The sequence below is a fragment of the Ochlerotatus camptorhynchus genome, unplaced genomic scaffold (genome assembly GCF_037179485.1).
Source record: "Ochlerotatus camptorhynchus isolate MF236.1 unplaced genomic scaffold, CSIRO-AGI_Acam_v1.1 ptg000077l, whole genome shotgun sequence".
NCBI classification, from domain to species: domain Eukaryota; kingdom Metazoa; phylum Arthropoda; class Insecta; order Diptera; family Culicidae; genus Ochlerotatus; species Ochlerotatus camptorhynchus.
The window spans coordinates 8164030-8180715 of record NW_027040567.1 but is presented as its reverse complement, the minus strand read 5'-3'; the positions used below and the strand labels follow the sequence as shown (position 1 = coordinate 8180715).

The window sequence follows — 16686 nt, the reverse complement described above, 5'->3', positions numbered from 1 at the left end:
GGGCTTAAGTCGTGACTTCATTCGCGTGATGAGTAGACTTATGTCCAACCACTACTCGCTAGATGCTCATCTCAATAGAATAAACCTCGTGGACAGCAACATCTGTCGGTGTGGAAACGGTTACGATGACATCGAACACGCAGTTTGGCAATGTACGGATAATGACGCCGCCAGAGAGCGACTTTTGAATACCCTCGAGGCCCAAGGAAGACAACCCTATGTTCCTATCAGAGACGTGTTGGCAACCCGTGATCTCTGCTATATGCAGTCCGTTTATGTCTTTCTTCAAATGTCTAGTATAAGAATTTAATTCCTTTTGTCTTTTGTCTCTCTTTATTAGTTTTTGTTTGTCTTGTCCTCCGTCTCGATGAGTCTCATCGTCGCCCACTGGTCACCCACCATAGCCGGTCGAACTCCGGACGAAGCTAGAACAGCACTACCGTTCATACTGGCGACAACGCTCTGATGAGACAACGAAACCCTACCCCAAGCTCCTCCCCTGATCCTATCCTTCGAAAATGTACCCTTCTAACCTCGAGTAAGCCGCGAGTAATCGGCCCAACTCCTACTAGACATAGAATTAAGTGAATCTTGTTACACACAGTGAACAATGAATTATCGGCTCCGTAAAGCTAACGCGATTGAGCCTTCCAAATAAACGAACTAGATAAAAAAAAAAATGATATTTATGCTCTATTCTTCGCACCAGAAACAATGTTGCCTGCTGAACATTTGAATGAGCATAGTCATAAGACATCAGTGACTTGAATCATTTATAACTTTTGTTTCTTACATTTGATTAAAAAGTGATTTTGAACAAAGTTGTAGCTGAGAAAATTTTCTACAATCACTGTTATCATTTTTAAAATCATAGTGATGTGGTGAATTGTTAGATAGATATGAACAAAAACATAAGTTTTCTAATAGTAATTCCCGTATAAAATAGAAATGGTTTGTGTCAAGTCAGTTTCTTACTAAAGTCTTTGCATCAGTCTATTTAATCATGCTATTTACTGTCAAAACATTGGGCATTGTCATTGTATGTAGAATAGAAAAAAAAATCGTCCCTCGATTATGTTTTGTCCGTATAACCAGCTTTAGCCACTTTTAGAAGTCGTCACGTACAATATACTTAGGTTTATCGTCTCATAACTATTTAATCATCGCCTTAAATTCATCCACCTCTATATAAGATGTGCTATGTGGGTTTGAGCTCAATCCTGCTGAAAAGAGTAATAATCTGTACCGTACATTTCCCGTACAGCAGGCATTCATTTGTTCTGTCATTGTCGATGAATTTCGTTTGAATATACATTTGGCACACTGTAAATGCTTTATTATTCTTTACCCAAAGAACGACTCAACCATTCCCAAATTGAATCATAGGTGTTCAACGCGAAGCTAGTGAAACTTTCTCTTACGGTGAGGCATGTTATCCTTTTCTTATAGCTTGGAATTTTTGGGTTCGGTCCCGACAACTAAAAACTAATTTAAACTTGGATCTGGTTATTGTTTTCTGTGATGTGCGTGTTTGTGTGTTGAAGTTCACGATGCTAACCCGAACATTGTTGTTGTTATCAAACATCTAACCCGTCGTGATCAAGAGGCGCAAACACCTTCAGGCCTAGAAACTTTATCTTTTCGATGATGATGATGATGATGATGATGTTGGTGCATGGTTGGCGTGCTTTGTCGTTCGTTCCATTATCGATTTGTTTGCTTTGTACTTTTTCACGTTTGATATGTTGGGGATAGGTAACTTTTCCGTGTTTTGGTTTTGTGGCAATAAAAACGATGAATACAAAATTATTTTGTTTCGGTATTGCAGGTGCTCCATACTGAATGCTTGAAGCAACAAGCTACAAGATCCGCTCGCATAAACAATTACTCTAAGATAACGAATAATGGCAACCTATTACATGTTACGAAGGGAAAATCGTGTTATTATTTCGAAAGAAAGTCATCCGAAAGAAATACACCTTAGGCGGTGCAAAGGCCCAATGTGAAAGACTTTCATCGTGTCGACTTGCTTGATTTCCTTGTTGAGACTCCATTGCACACTGGGCCAGGACCCGAAATTAGCAAGACAAAACCTCTAGCGCATTGGGTTTGCATTATATTAAAATGGTGTTTTTGGCAAAGTTTCTCGGTTTAACATGCGCCTTCATCTGGTAATAGAAATTAGTTCCAATTTTATCCACATAGATAGTGCTGCGATACTAACTTTCTTATTTCACACGCTAGAGGTTTTGTGTCTTCGGCAAAGTTGTAGAACATTAAAAAAATATAAAAAAATGCCGAAACACTCAAAGCTCTAGGTCTTCAAACAACAAAGATATTGTGAATATTGTAAAATTTAACTGAAATTTACGTTTTTTGTAATTTGCAAGTTTTAAGGAAGAGTTCCCAATGTCTTGGGTCGATACAAGTGAAATATTAGCCAAAATAGTGAAAATTACCATGATTTTCATAGTCCGGTTTCTCGAAAAGTAGCAAGTTTTAGCAAAAAGTCATTTACTTTCTGAAATGTACCATTTATCATCAATCAAATGTGAAAGTTTGCCGGACATATGATTTGATATATTTGAGATATCTGAATTCATAGACTACAATGTTTGAGGAAACTGTTTCTGCACTGTCATCACCGGGTCAGAGGTCATCAAAAGTCGATGGAATACGTCCTCGATTTTTGCAAGACGACTGAATTGTCGAGGATGGTACTCCCGATATGTTCTGATGGATTTGTTTCGTCGCTCTTGCGCCTTTTCGGATAATAAACCAACCGGAATATCACAATGGCTTATGATTGTCGGGCCATGCACCAAGACCCTGTGTACCGTAGCACAGTGGTCCAAACGGCGAAAAACGTGATCGTGTGAGATTACGCAAAATCCTTTGACTTTAGGTATATAGTGTCTTCAGAGAAGTTTTAAGGCATAATTGGCGCCATCTTTTGATGGTAGCCATTTTGTGATCAATCCCCCTTAAAGTGGGATCAAACATTCATTTTTTTTAAACTGAGATAGAAGGTTTGTGTATTCAGCAAAGTTGTAGATTATGTCAATACAAACAACTTTTCTGAAGACATGAACCTTCTATCTTTTTGCTCAATTGATCTATAAAGCGTTTTTTTGTGGACGTGCCTCTTAAATCATATTTTTTACCATAACTTTTTCTATGTAATTTTTACAGGTTTGTAATGTTCTAAGGACTTCTTTGTATTGTTAAAATACATGTTATTGTAGAACATTGTTTCTCGCTATTTCCTATATACTTGGAGATATTTGGGATTTTTCAAGAAAATTGGCCTATTTTTGAACTCAAATATTTCATAAGGTAGCAGATGATGGCAAACCAAACAACTTACATTTGAAAGTACAACAAAAATGCTGCAAAATCATGCCAGAGCTGTCTACATCGGACTACATCCGGAAAAGTTACAGCTGTTTTAAGAAGGGATCAAAATCAAATGTCTCCTATTAAATATTTGATCTCATTCGAATGGCAACATTCAGCTATTCAATTTTCTTTCCCGTAAGGATTGCCATGAATACAAAAAAAAAGAAAAATACATGAGTTAATGAAATACGAAACCAAATGTACAACCATTTCACACAACAGTGATGCCATGTTTGCAAAAGGTAAAATAGAGTTTGCTGCACCCATTACAAAAAGCTATGACAGAAGCATGTCGTCATACTTTTTCTGGCCGGTCTGTCAGTTTCTAAGATGATCACAAAACTGAGCGAAGATTTCCCAGCTGGAAAAAGTGCTCATTACCGAACCGCCATGCACTGGCGTGCACAGGGTGGGGCAAGGTGGGGCAATTGCCCCACCTTTTTTAAATAAGGTTGTTATTTCCACATTTACAAAGTAAGGATAAAAAATATCTAGATTTCTTGATAACTTGATTTGCAGGTAAAATAGAAACCCTTTAATTGCGCCAATTCCTTTGAGATGGTGCCTGAAAATTGCACCACAAAGGTGCATGAGGGGACAATCTTCAATTAAATTTTTTGGTCAAAAAATTGCACCACATTGGTGAATACAAAACATTTCTGGTGTAAATTTTCAAGGTTGTTCATGGAGGGTTAAAAGAAAAGGGTAAATATAAGGTTAAAAAATTCACCTTCGTGGTTGTAAATCGAAGAAAAAGCTTTTTATTGAATTTTTCTGGTGTAACAATATCATCAAGAGGGACTAATCAAAATGAATAACTCCAGTTCTAAAATTGAATCGTGAATCACATTTAACTGAAAATTTCTGGTGGAAACACTGTTGTGAATGTAAAAGCAAGGTTTATTACTATTGTTTGTTCACATCGACCGATACTGAGTGGTTGCGGTTCAAGCACATATCGTCGGTAATAGACGATTGTTGTGTATTGAGAACGCTTGCGCAAAAAGACTGAGGGAGGGAAACGGATTCGAAACTCATATGTCATTAGCCAAATACATCCGTAGACCATAGGTCCACCGTTGTATAATTGGCAATGCACCCGTGTACTGAATGGGAATTGTGGGTTCGAATCCCACCGGTGCCCTTAGATTTTTTCGCAAATTTCCTCACACGCACGTCTCTTGCCGATGATATGTGCTAACCTCTCAGTATCTTCTAACTGTCGCATATAACAAATAAAAATTGACTTTCAGTCGCTAACCTAAATCGACTTTTTCTGGTGCATAATTTGCATCGTTCTGATGACCGCAAGCTTCATTGAAAATTTATGGTGGAAAATTTGCACCATTCTGCATGAAGAGGCAAAGCCTGAAAATTGTACCACAAAGGTGCATGGTGAAACAAACTTCACTCACAATTTTTGGTGCACCATTCTGGTGAATGGAGGAGCATGCTCTATTGAAAATTTCTGGTGCGAAGTTTGCATCGCATTGATAAATGAAATGAACAGAAAATTTCTGGTGGAACACTTGCACTAGTCTGGTAAATGAAGGCGCAAGATTTATTTAAAATTAAGCTAAATTTAAAATTTCTGGTGGAAAATCTGCACCGTTCTGGTGAACGGATGGGCAAACTTTCGGAAAATTTTAGGTCTTAAATTTGCTGAATAGAGAAACAAATTTTAATAATAATTTTTGGTGTAAAATTTGCACCATTCTGATGATTGTAGGGAAGCTGCTTTACTGAAAATGTATGATGAAAAATATGAAAATAGGGACAAGCTTTATTTGAAAAAAGTCGGGTGGGAAATGGAAAAAGGAAATCGGCACCAATCAGAAGATTGGAGAAGCAATTTTAATTAAAGGTTAACGGTGGAAAATTTGCATCGTTCTGGTCAATTCAAATTTTCTGGTGTTAAATTTTCTGGGGGCAAGTTTGTATTGAAAATTTCTGGTGTATGATTTGCAACAATCTGCTGCATGGAGGGGCAAGCTGAATTGAAAATTCCTGATCTAAAAATTGCACAGTTCTGGTTAATGGCAAGCTTTATTGAACATTTCTGGTAGAAAAACTACAACGTTTTGGTGAATGGACGGACAAATTGAACTTGATTTCCGAGAAGAACCTCAAGGGTATTGAATTCTAAGGACAGTTCCAAAAGAAAAGATTGCTGGGTATGATTTCATGAAAATACTGCGAATAATTTCTAGTAAATCCTGCAGATAGTTCCAAAATAATTTCGAAAAGAATACCGAGAGAATCAAATTTTGAATGAAATTCCAAAGGGATGTCAGGAAAATTTATTGAATTCTTAGCACTGTTCCAAAATATTTCTGGGGAGACTTCCAATAAAATTCTACGGATAATTTCAAGTGCATCCTGCAGATAGTTCCAAGATAATTTCGAAAAGAATACCGAGAAAATCAGATTTTGAGTGAAATTCCAAAGGGATTTTAAACAAAATTTAAAGCGAATTCCGAGGATAATTTCTAGTTCATTCCGGGAAAAAATTGTGAAACTCTAAAGGAATTTGAGTTCCAAGGTGTTTTATGAAAAAATCATGAAGAGTTCTAAGCATAATTTCAGTGACTTCTGAGAAGAATATCAAAAGAGCTCAAGGGAGAGTTCTAAAAAAATCCGCAAAGAACCTCAAGGATATTGAATTCTAAGGACAGTTCCAAAGCATTTCTGGGGAGTATTCCAAGAAAACTCTGCGAATAATTTCTAGTGAATTCTGCAGATAGTTCCAACATAATTCCGAAAAGAATAGCGAGAAAGTTAAATTTTGAGGGAAATTCTGAAGGGATTTTGAGGAAAATTTCAAGAGAGTACCGCCAATTTCTAGCTCATTCCGAGAATAACTTCTGGATAATACTGAAGAAATTCTTCTGAAACTCCAAGGGAATTTGAGTTCCAAGGTGTTCTGAGTAGAAGTCAAGAAGAGTTCTAAAAATAATTCCAGAGGACTTCTGAGAAGACTTTCAAAAAAACTCATAGAGTTCTAAACATTTCGAGGTTCTTCAAGGAATTCTAATTTCGCATTTAGTCTTTCTTAATCTAGCGCAGTTTAGCACCAAACGGAATGTTATTTTTACTAATGGCCTCCAAATTTATTTACCTTTCCGCACGGTACGGTAAGATTTGATAAAGAGAAGCCAATCGTTGAGATATTGTCAAAAGTCTAACACTGCTTATTGACCCCGAAACTCAGCCTACGGATTCTAAACTCAGCCTAACGCATTGATGCCATTGATACATCAGGTATATTGATAATGATCGACCGATGGAAACATTCGTGGGTGTGAGACGGGTGTTGAAAACAGACGCGACGACCATCTTCAATACTATTGCTGAGGTCCTGACAGAGATGCAGATTTCTTGGGAGCAGGTGTAGGCAGTATATTTTGACGGTGCCACCCAAAGGCTGGCAGCACTGCTGGAGTACAAGCCAAGTGCAAGGACGAAAACAGCAATATACTTTTATGAAGAGCTTTGAGTGTGTTGGATTATTTTCTTTTGACAGATACGCGTATTTCGTCTACTATTGGCAGACTTTATCAGTGCCAAGTACTCAACACCACTGATCAAGATTGGATTGATCAAGAGCAATATACTGTTTGTTCACTGCTATGCGCACTGTTTGAACCTTGTACTTGTCGACGCAGTGTGCATGCGAAAGGAGAATGCGATTCTTATTGGTCATTCATGTCGGTTTGTCGGTGCTATCACCACCATCTGAAGTGACTTCAGCTGAATTCAACCACCAAGGCAACAACATTGCAGCAAATGAATCATTTTGGTTAAAGCCCTACTATTGCAACCATTTGACGATTATCAGTATCTGCAGAAGAAATGGATTATCGTCAGGTGTTTCTGCTTTGGAAAAATGCGGAAGGTGACGGAAAGGTTTTTTGGTTAAAGATGTCTTGAAATAGATGCAGAACTTGTTGATGTTATGTCAGAGATTGAAAATTACTTGGATAACATTTGCAAATATTTCAGCCAGCTGTGGCAGAGGCTTAACCGCACAATGGCTAGAGTTCTGGAAAATAACGTTGCTTATTTTGACAAACCATTTTGTTTACCGCAACATATCCTTAAAAACATTCCATCAACGTCCAATGTTACACACAAAATAATTAAAGCGTTTGTCGAAACCTCCGACTGTGTGAAAAGAACAGCGGTGCTTCGCTCAGCTCATAATGCTGATGAGTTGACCTATGCTGCACAAATGTCATTGCGTTCAACTGGGAAAAATAATGCTGCTTCTATTGTCAAAGAAGCCACACAAACTTCCCCAACTCGTGCGACAACAATTTTAAAATCCTGGAAAGCATCGAAAGTTCCGGAAATAGTTCCATTATCTGACTCGATGAATCGATGAATAAAGTCATCCGACAGACACGAGCGTTCCATTCAAGGAAAATTTCTCAGGTGGCAACGAATACCGATCTGCTGCATCGATTGCTTGAGTTGTCTGATTCATTCATTACAATGAATAGGATTAGTACGTGCAAGCCAAATATGTTATTTTCTAATGATGCTCGATTCCTACTAGATATGGACGACTCAAGTACTGGGTCTGATTCTGACGATACTGATAGCGAATAAAGCAACATAAAAAGTGGGTTTTATTTTTTATTTTATTTCAAAAGAGAGTGTCATTAACGCAACATATTAATACAAGAAGGTTCATAAAGCTTTGGAAAATGATCTAACGAAGAATTAGGATCTTTATAAACATACCAGACAGATAGTCACAGTATCTCGATTGTCGCCTTTTGAATGAGATCAAATATTTAATAGAAGACATTTGATTTTGATCCCTTCTTAAAACAGCTGTAACTTTTTCGGATGTAGTCCGATGTAGACAACTCTGGCATGATTTTGCAGCATTTTTGTTGTTATTTCAAATGTAAGTTGTTTGATCTGTCACCATTTGCCACCTTATGAAATATCTGAGTTCAAAAATAGGCCAATTTTATTGAAAAATCCCAAATATCTCCAAGTATATAGGAAATAGCGAGAAACAATGTTCTACAATAACATGTATTTTAACAATACAAAGAAGAACATTGAAAACATTGCAAACCTGTAAAAATTACATAGAAAAAGTTATGGTAAAAATATGATTTAAGAGGCACGTCCACAAAAAAACGCTTTATAGATCAATTGAGCAAAAAGATAGAAGGTTCATGTCTTGAGAAAAGTTGTTTGTATTGACATAATCTACAACTTTGTTCATTATACAAACCTTCTATCTCAACTTAAAAAAATGAATGTTTGATCCCACTTTTAGGGGGATTGACCACAAAATGGCTACCGTCAAAAGATGGCGGCAATTATGCCTTAAAAATTCTCTGAAGACACTATATACCTAAAGTCAAAGGATTTTGCGTAATCTCACACGACCACGTTTTTCGCCGTTTGGACCACTGTGCGTAGGTGACAAAGTGTGAAAACTATAATAATGGACAAACAACCTTCTAGTCTCTTCTGCGTAGGTTGCGAATGCCTTTACTTCGATTTCAAGCTTGCTAGATAGCGCACACAGAATTGTAACAAATCAACGAAGGATATCCTTCTCAATTCCTGTAATTCTTGCCGTTGTTTTTGGATTCTGAAATAATCTTCTGGCGGAGTTGCCATCATTACTATTACCTGATGAAATGAAAATGTATTCGTAATGTAAGGTAACAAGACGATAAAATGGAATTACCTCCAGATGGTAACGGTTCACTTATTCTCAGTCCTATTTTCTTGAACTTTTCTTTTATTGTAAGATCAATTTCGCACAAAAAATCGCAAAGCATCGTCAGTAGTAAATCGTTCAATCTCTGGTTTGGAACTTGATTGTTCTTTGGCTATCTTCACAAAAAGATTTTTTTGGTCTTCCAACTACATTTTTCTTTGGGCTATCGTCCTGAACTTTGAAGTGGGAATCCAGTCCGTTTGTATATTTTTGGAAAAACAAACGCTTGTTGCGGCAGGGCTTGGCATAACGTGATCAAGGTTTGCTTTTTAAAAACTTAAGCGATTTGTGAAAGGACTGTTCAAAGGCTTCACTTTCGGGACAAATAATTTTCTTTTTCACATGCGATGCCAGATCAACGAGCGATATTTTTTCGAAAAATAATGTCACGATTTCCCGAACACTCACGCTGCATACTTTTATTTTCAATAATGAAATAAATACCTTCTGAACAATTAAAAATAACCTATCTTCTACCATAATTATCAGTTATACACTTCAAAATAACACAAATTATAATCCACCGGAAGAGTCAACATTACTTCGAAATAACAGAGCTTCCGTCTTCGTACTTACATTTTCAGTTAGTCAATCAGTAAGTAGTACATGTGTATTCTCATTTCAACATTAGATCAGGGCACGAAGATTTGCTGCACTTTTTTCTCATCCGTAAATGTTGACAGTTTTGGCTTCCATTCGTTGCCATCTCTTTTACTCAGAGACAAAATTTTTGGAACTAAGAAGCGAGGTTAGGGACCGTGCACTGCTCTATCAACTATCATCATCGACTTTTGTCACACGCACACATGTTCTAGAATGAACATGAACATGAAGAAACTTTGTGCATACATTAGTACAGCGTTCGCCAACGTGCAGCTAGCGAAGCATAAGAGACATATTCCATCGTTTCTATCGCATGCAGCCAGCAAGCCGTGCGTTGGTGAACGCTGCTTGAATAAACATTGTAGTCTATGAATTCAGATATCTCACATATATAAAATTATATGTCCGGCAAGCTTTCACCTTTGATTGACGATAAATGGTACATTTCAAAAAGTAAATGACTTCTTTGCTTAAACTTGCTACTTTTCAAGAAACCGGATTAAGAAAATCATGGTAATGTTCACTATTTTGGGTAATATTTCGCTTGTTTCGACCCAAAACATTGGGAACTCTTCCTTAAAACTTGCAAATTATCCGACTTAAAAGATACACGGCGTAAAAAATGAAGGATTTGTCGTTTGTATGGAAAACGTAAATTTCAGTTAAATTTTACAATATTCACTATATCTTTGTTGTTTAAAGACCTAGAACTTTGAGTTCTACGCCATTTTTTATATTTTTTAATGTTCTACAACTTTGCCGAAGACAAAAAACCTCTAGCATGCGAAATAAGAAAGTTAGTATCGCAGCACCATCTATGCGGATAAAATTGGAACTAATTCCCCTTACCAGATGAAGGCGCATGTTAAACCGAGAAACTTTGCCAAAGACACCATTTCAATATAATGCAAACCCAATGCGCTAGAGGTTTTGTCTTGCTAATTTCGGTTCCTGGCCCAGTGTGCATTGCTACCACGAGGCCCTGGTTCATTATTCTAAGCATAATTCCCTGAGTTTTCCAGGTTTTTTCCAGGCCTTCAACGTAAAATTTACAGGTGTTTGAAGCCACCTCTATCGTCTGTAATGTCTGTAAAATAATAATAAAATACCATACTAAAAACAAGTAGCGGAAATGAATGAAATGTTGGCCCAAATGCCCCTAATTTGGACCCATACTTAAATTCAGCAATCGACTAAATTTTCAATAGCGACAAAAAATATCCATTAGTACCGTCCCAATGATGCGTTCATCTAGATAAAATTGAAAAATAGCAGATTTTTAGCGATGGGCCCAATCTTAGATTCATAGGCCAACATAAGAGCCATTTCCTCTATGTCACCCTTAACAAGAAACACGTAAAGAATACTGACGTTGGTCACAAATAATACATCAATTGTATGGACAGATAAATGTGAAGTATGAGAACTATTCGAATTTTTTTTTTGCTTTTTCAGCAATTCCATAGAAGCAAGCTACAGTGAGCCTCAGACTTTCATGAAAATTGGTATAGTTTAGCTTTATCAAAACAGATTACACTCGTATTTTTTTATTCCGCCATTAGGGTGACAATTTCCGTGGTAGGCTGGTCCAAAAAATCTATTTATTTTTTTTTCATGAAGGCCTTTTTTCTTAAAATCATAACTTCTGAACCGCTGGACCGAGTTTTAGGGATCTCTCAAAGGAAATTTTTTTTAATGTATTTTAACGGAACACTCAGAATTACTTCATTTTGTTTGAAAAAATACGCAACAAATGCTTTTTTCTTGATTTTCACTGCGAGGGTCTTCCACAACTGACAACTGACAACTGAAATCATATGCAACTAATTAAAATTTGCTATCATATGCATCTAATTAATTATGAAATTGACTCGAAGCGTTTGGTCCGAGAAGTCAACTGTTCATCATTCAAACTTATTTTCCATAATCGTTGTTTGAATTCTTGGTATCCAAGCTGGCTCGATAATTCGCTGAATCTTCTTTCTCTTTGCATACCTCACAGTCATACTGGCTCTTTTATATTTGTTTCACATTTGCCATGTGCTGCAAGCATAAAAAAAAACGCTTGCGGATTCTCAAGAACTTCCCAATAGACAATAGAAAATCGTAGAGAAATCGTGGCAATCTCATGCACGGTAACAAATCCGACTTCATTTTCATGAATAAAAAATCATGAAATGAAAAAACTTGCCATCCCATGAAATCGTAGCAATGATTCATGATTTCGGGATGGAAAATCATGATTTCATAATGCAGAGGAATCAAGACCGCTAAAAGCGTTACTACACGTACTTTGCAAACCGTGTTCATAAACCGCACTACATAGGTATCTATTATACGTCTTTTGCCTTCCATCTTATAGAAGTACTGATAGTCAAGTGGTCAAATTATGAGTTTAGTAATCTCAAGGTTCTTGGTTCGAATCCAGTTTCATGCTTTATTTTATTCTTTTTACATTTTTTGATTAAAAGTTAAACCCATGAATTTAGCTCATGATTTCAACTCGGATGATTCATGATTTTGGGAATGTTTGCTGCGTTACGCAAAAGTTGTTCATGATATCATGAATATTATTCATGGTGTATTTTCATAACATGAAAATACGCTTTGTTCATGAAATCATGAGTCATTTTTCTCATTTCGGAGATAGGATTTTTTCCCGTGTGAAAAATGATTCCACCATCATCCTCCTATTATAGTCAACGGCCTCATATCGATTGAGTATCGATTTCTTTCCCCCTCACCACAGTGCAGTTCCTTATTAGAACCATATAATTTGCGTTTGATTAGTTTGAAATACATTAGCCCTTCTTGTGCTCTCTTCTTCACCACAAAGCAGCACTACCCGAGTAGATTAGAATATCAAATTTTACTACTGGGAAATAGAACTGCCGCTCATCGCAAGACGTCTGTCAAAACTGAGATTTTCAATGGAAATGGTAGCTCATCACCCTTATTTTCGGATGCTGGATGAACTCAACAACTTTGTTTCAGGAAATTTTCGAGAAGCAGCAGAACTATCATCACATAAGAAGCAATGGAGCGAATCAAACTATGGAACGGGCTTGCCATGAGCGGAAGAGAACATCACATTAGTTTGATTGATATGAGAGGTAAAATATTAAACATAATATCACAAAACCTATAGACCATAACTGAGTAATAGCAAAATGAGTTGTTGTCATATCTAAAGAATATCAAAAATCATAGTATATTAATATTATATTTCATTATAATATCTCACAAAGCAATTGGTTGTTGTTTAAATTAATAAATTTAAATGTTAAGCTTATTATGCTATCAGTTGAAAATTAGCTCTTGAATTCATGAAATGTACCACAACATCATAACAATAGTCTTGCTTTGATAGCAGACTTACCAACTTACCAATAAAATTATATGATATTGATGGTAAAATTCGATTTAATTTAGCTCTGGTTTTGCTATTCACCCCAACTCGGGTATTGGTAGCACTCATGCAAGTCACGCCACCCGTTCTCATATTAATAATTGATAAACGTACACGATAACATACTGGCTGTTTATGTAAGCTAGTTTTTCATTCGGCCAGAACGGCTTTACATTTGTGGGAGGGCCTTGGTAATGAACCAAAGAGACTGCACCCAAAATGGGCGATGTGCTATTTTGGAACATTTAACTTGATTTTGTCAAGGAAATTTGATTGGATGTTTCCATTTTACCTGTGTTCCGGTCAAGTTGACGCCACAGAACATCAATTTCTGTGAAGGAGAACGGGAGAACTATCCATTCGACGGAGAAGAACGATCAATCACTGGAGCAATGCAATAGAATGTAGTGTTCTAGAAAAAACATCACCAATTTTGGGTGTAGATTTTCATGATTGGTGACTGGAATAGACTGGTTCTGTAAACACAAAATAAAAAATAAAAAATGATATTGAGAGAATCTCAGAATCCTTTTATATTCATAAACTACGGAGATAGTTTTGGTAATATTTTAGACCTTCCTCCTCCGCAAAATCACTCGATGAACAACCCTCCCCCTCCTTAGACTGGTTTCGTATTTTATAGATAGCCTCTTGAGGACGACCCCGATGCTCACTTGAGGACGATTGATGCTCACGAAACTTCCTTTAAATCTGCAAGCCTAAACATCCCTGAGCCTCTCTTAAGTTTTCTCAATTTTCCTATGTTAATGGATCCTGAAGCTCTCTGAACTTCTGAAAAATATCTGAAATTGCGTTGGACATAGGATAAGGACATACGTATATCTCTGAAGTTCTCTGATTTTCCTGGATTATACGAAAGTTTGATGCTAACTTAGAGTATCACCCTTAACCATCTCTGAACCTCCCTGAAGTTTTCGGAAGTATTGATAAATTTATGTTTGTAGCGGCGCCGGTGGTGTAGTGGTAAGCGTGATTTCCTCTCAGCCCAAAGGGCCTGGGTTCAATCCCAGTTGACACCACCGGGATTTTCTGAGGCATCAAATCTCTGATCACTGTAGGGAAGTAAAGCCGTTGGTCCCCGGTCCATGAGTTGATGGGCTGATTGGAGGGTTCAGGTGTGGGAGCCTCCGTAGCGATGTCAATGAAGTTATCCAATACCATACCATCCAGCATGTTTAATAAATTATCTTCTATATTGCATACTTCACGGCTCGCATAAACGCAAACTTCAACTTGACCTTACCGAAAATGGTTAAACATTGTTTATAATCCCTACTAAACTTTAACTGAAATGGTTATGAAACTTTACATGAACGTTTGTGTGATAAAGTTTTAACATTATGTATTTTGGTTCTTTGGAAGTGAACCTTACCAATAATGGGTTGGATAAAGTTCTAGGAACATTCCTGAAGTTATTGGAACTGCTCTTAAAAGATCTGAGCTTCCCTGAAGATTTCTAAACCTAGCTTCCCTGAGGTTTCCGGAACTTCTTTAAAGTTTTTACAATTTTCCTCAAGTTCTCTGGACGTCTCTGATGTTTTCTTGACTTCCTGGTTCTCCAAATATCACTGAAGTTCTCAGAACTTTTTAAAGATGCAGCAGTTTTCCTGAAGCTAAGATTTCCTTTCATTTTTGGAACTTCATTATACAGTAATGACCCGATTTTGCCATCCCTCTTTTTGAAAATCTTTTCTAATGTTCTTCGCAGGCCATATGCCTTTTCAGTGGTCTTATTGCACCAAAGTATACCTTAAACATCCATTTTGGAGATGAATAAGAAAGATTTGGATTTACGGTTATGTGAAATTTTTGAAAGATAAAAGCTAGATGCAAAATTGGGTCATTGCTGTAGTTCCTTAATTTTTTGTAAAGTTCTGCCTTGAAGTTCTCTTATCTTCCAGTAGTTCTTTTAACTTCCCTGAACCTCTGGCTCGGGTATTTTCTTGAAGTTCCTACAATTTTTTTGACATTCACGAAACCATTACTGATGTTATCAGTATAAAGTTGCTGCATTGATCTGCACTTCTATGCAAATAGTCATCAACTTTCAACTTTTTGCTGCAAAACAAAGCTACTAAAGTGAATATATTACTCATTTGATGGCTTCTACACAACCAGCCACTCTTGCTAAATAACATAACCATCCTTTTGGTTTTGTTTTTTTCCGTCGATCTTGTTTTCCGTGCTGAGCACCAATGCTACCGACGTGCCAGGAAGGCAGCTCCCACACCTGGACCCTACCTATCGACCCATCAACTCATGAACCGGGGACCAACGGCTTTACTTCCCATCCGAAGGCGTGATCAGAGATGTTATGTCTCAGAACATCCCGGCGGCGCCGACTGGGATTGAACCCAGGCCTGCTGGGGTGAGAGGTAATCACGCTTACCACTACACCACCGGCGCTGTTTAACATAAACATCAAAAGTGCCTTTTCAACTGCTAAACAACGTGTACTCAGTTAATAAACAGTGTTAGCGCTACTTTGGAAGCATTTTTAATTTCATCTTGGTTTATTTTTAGAATGGTATAGTTTTACAGCTTTTACTCCGCTTTTTTCAGAGCTGAACTACAGTACTGGACAAAATAAATCATACGCCAAACCCAAAAAAGTACATTACATCATATTTTTGCTATTTTGCACGCAATTTCAGCAGTATATTCAGAAAAGTTCATGTATTTCTCATGATGCATTCTATTAGCTGAATGAAAATTGTTTAATATTCTGCTATTGTCGTTACAAATTTAAATAAATATATGCTCACTTTTGTGCTTGGGCAAAATAAATCATACACTCCTAAGATTTTATTTTTTAGCCATCGAATAAAAACAAAATCTGAAGATTTGGCATCACGGCGTAATATTAAACAGTTCTTGTTCCGGGAAGCGTAACACCATTGTGTTTTGTTTGCGTCATTTGAAAAGTGAAAATTGTCGGGAAAGCAGATTTCGCTCGATGTTAGAAATTTGGTGATTCGCGATCGTGAAAACGGAATTTCTTTTCGGAAAATTGCCGAAAAGTACTCGATCTCAGTTAGAGCTGTTCAACACAAATGGAAAAAGTACGAAACACGAGGAAATGTGAGGAATTTATCCGGACAAGGACGTCATCGTGCGACAAGTAATCGTGATGACATCAGAATTATTCGAATGGCTCAGCAGAATCCGAAGTATTCGTCGAGGCATATTGTGGAATCGATGGATCTCAATGTAAGTCGACGTACTGTTCGCCGGCGACCTAATGAGAGCGGTTTGCAAAGCTGTTTGGCATTGAAGCTGTAAAGTTCGGCCGTTCACTGAGGAATCCAGTTGCCAGTTTTGCCAGCCACTTACCCAAGCGTCCACATGCGATGACGGTTCGATGAGGAAGAGGAAGAGAGACGATCGCTGTGTGCTCTCGTCGTCTCCCGTCACGTCTGCTGTGGTGTGCGCAGGGTTATGTTGGTAGTAGGTAGGGAGCGGCTAGCATCTCTATGCGGGTGGTACTCAATACCGCACATCC

At 37.4% G+C, this 16686-nt stretch overlaps 1 protein-coding gene across 2 annotated transcripts in view; it reads left to right on the top strand.

Annotated features, from left to right (window-relative positions):
* Positions 1–1903, top strand: part of LOC135697767 (keratin-associated protein 19-2-like) — a 34861-nt gene extending 32958 nt beyond the window's left edge. Inside the window, exon 5 of one of the 2 annotated variants that reach the window (XM_065217581.1) lies at positions 1829–1903. In XM_065217581.1, coding sequence (XP_065073653.1) covers positions 1829–1842 — 14 coding nt within the window. In that variant the 3' untranslated portion in view covers positions 1843–1903. The remainder of the gene's footprint in view (positions 1–1828) is intronic. The other variant, XM_065217580.1, reaches the window with a different exon arrangement.
* Positions 1904–16686: the final 14783 nt, after the last annotated feature.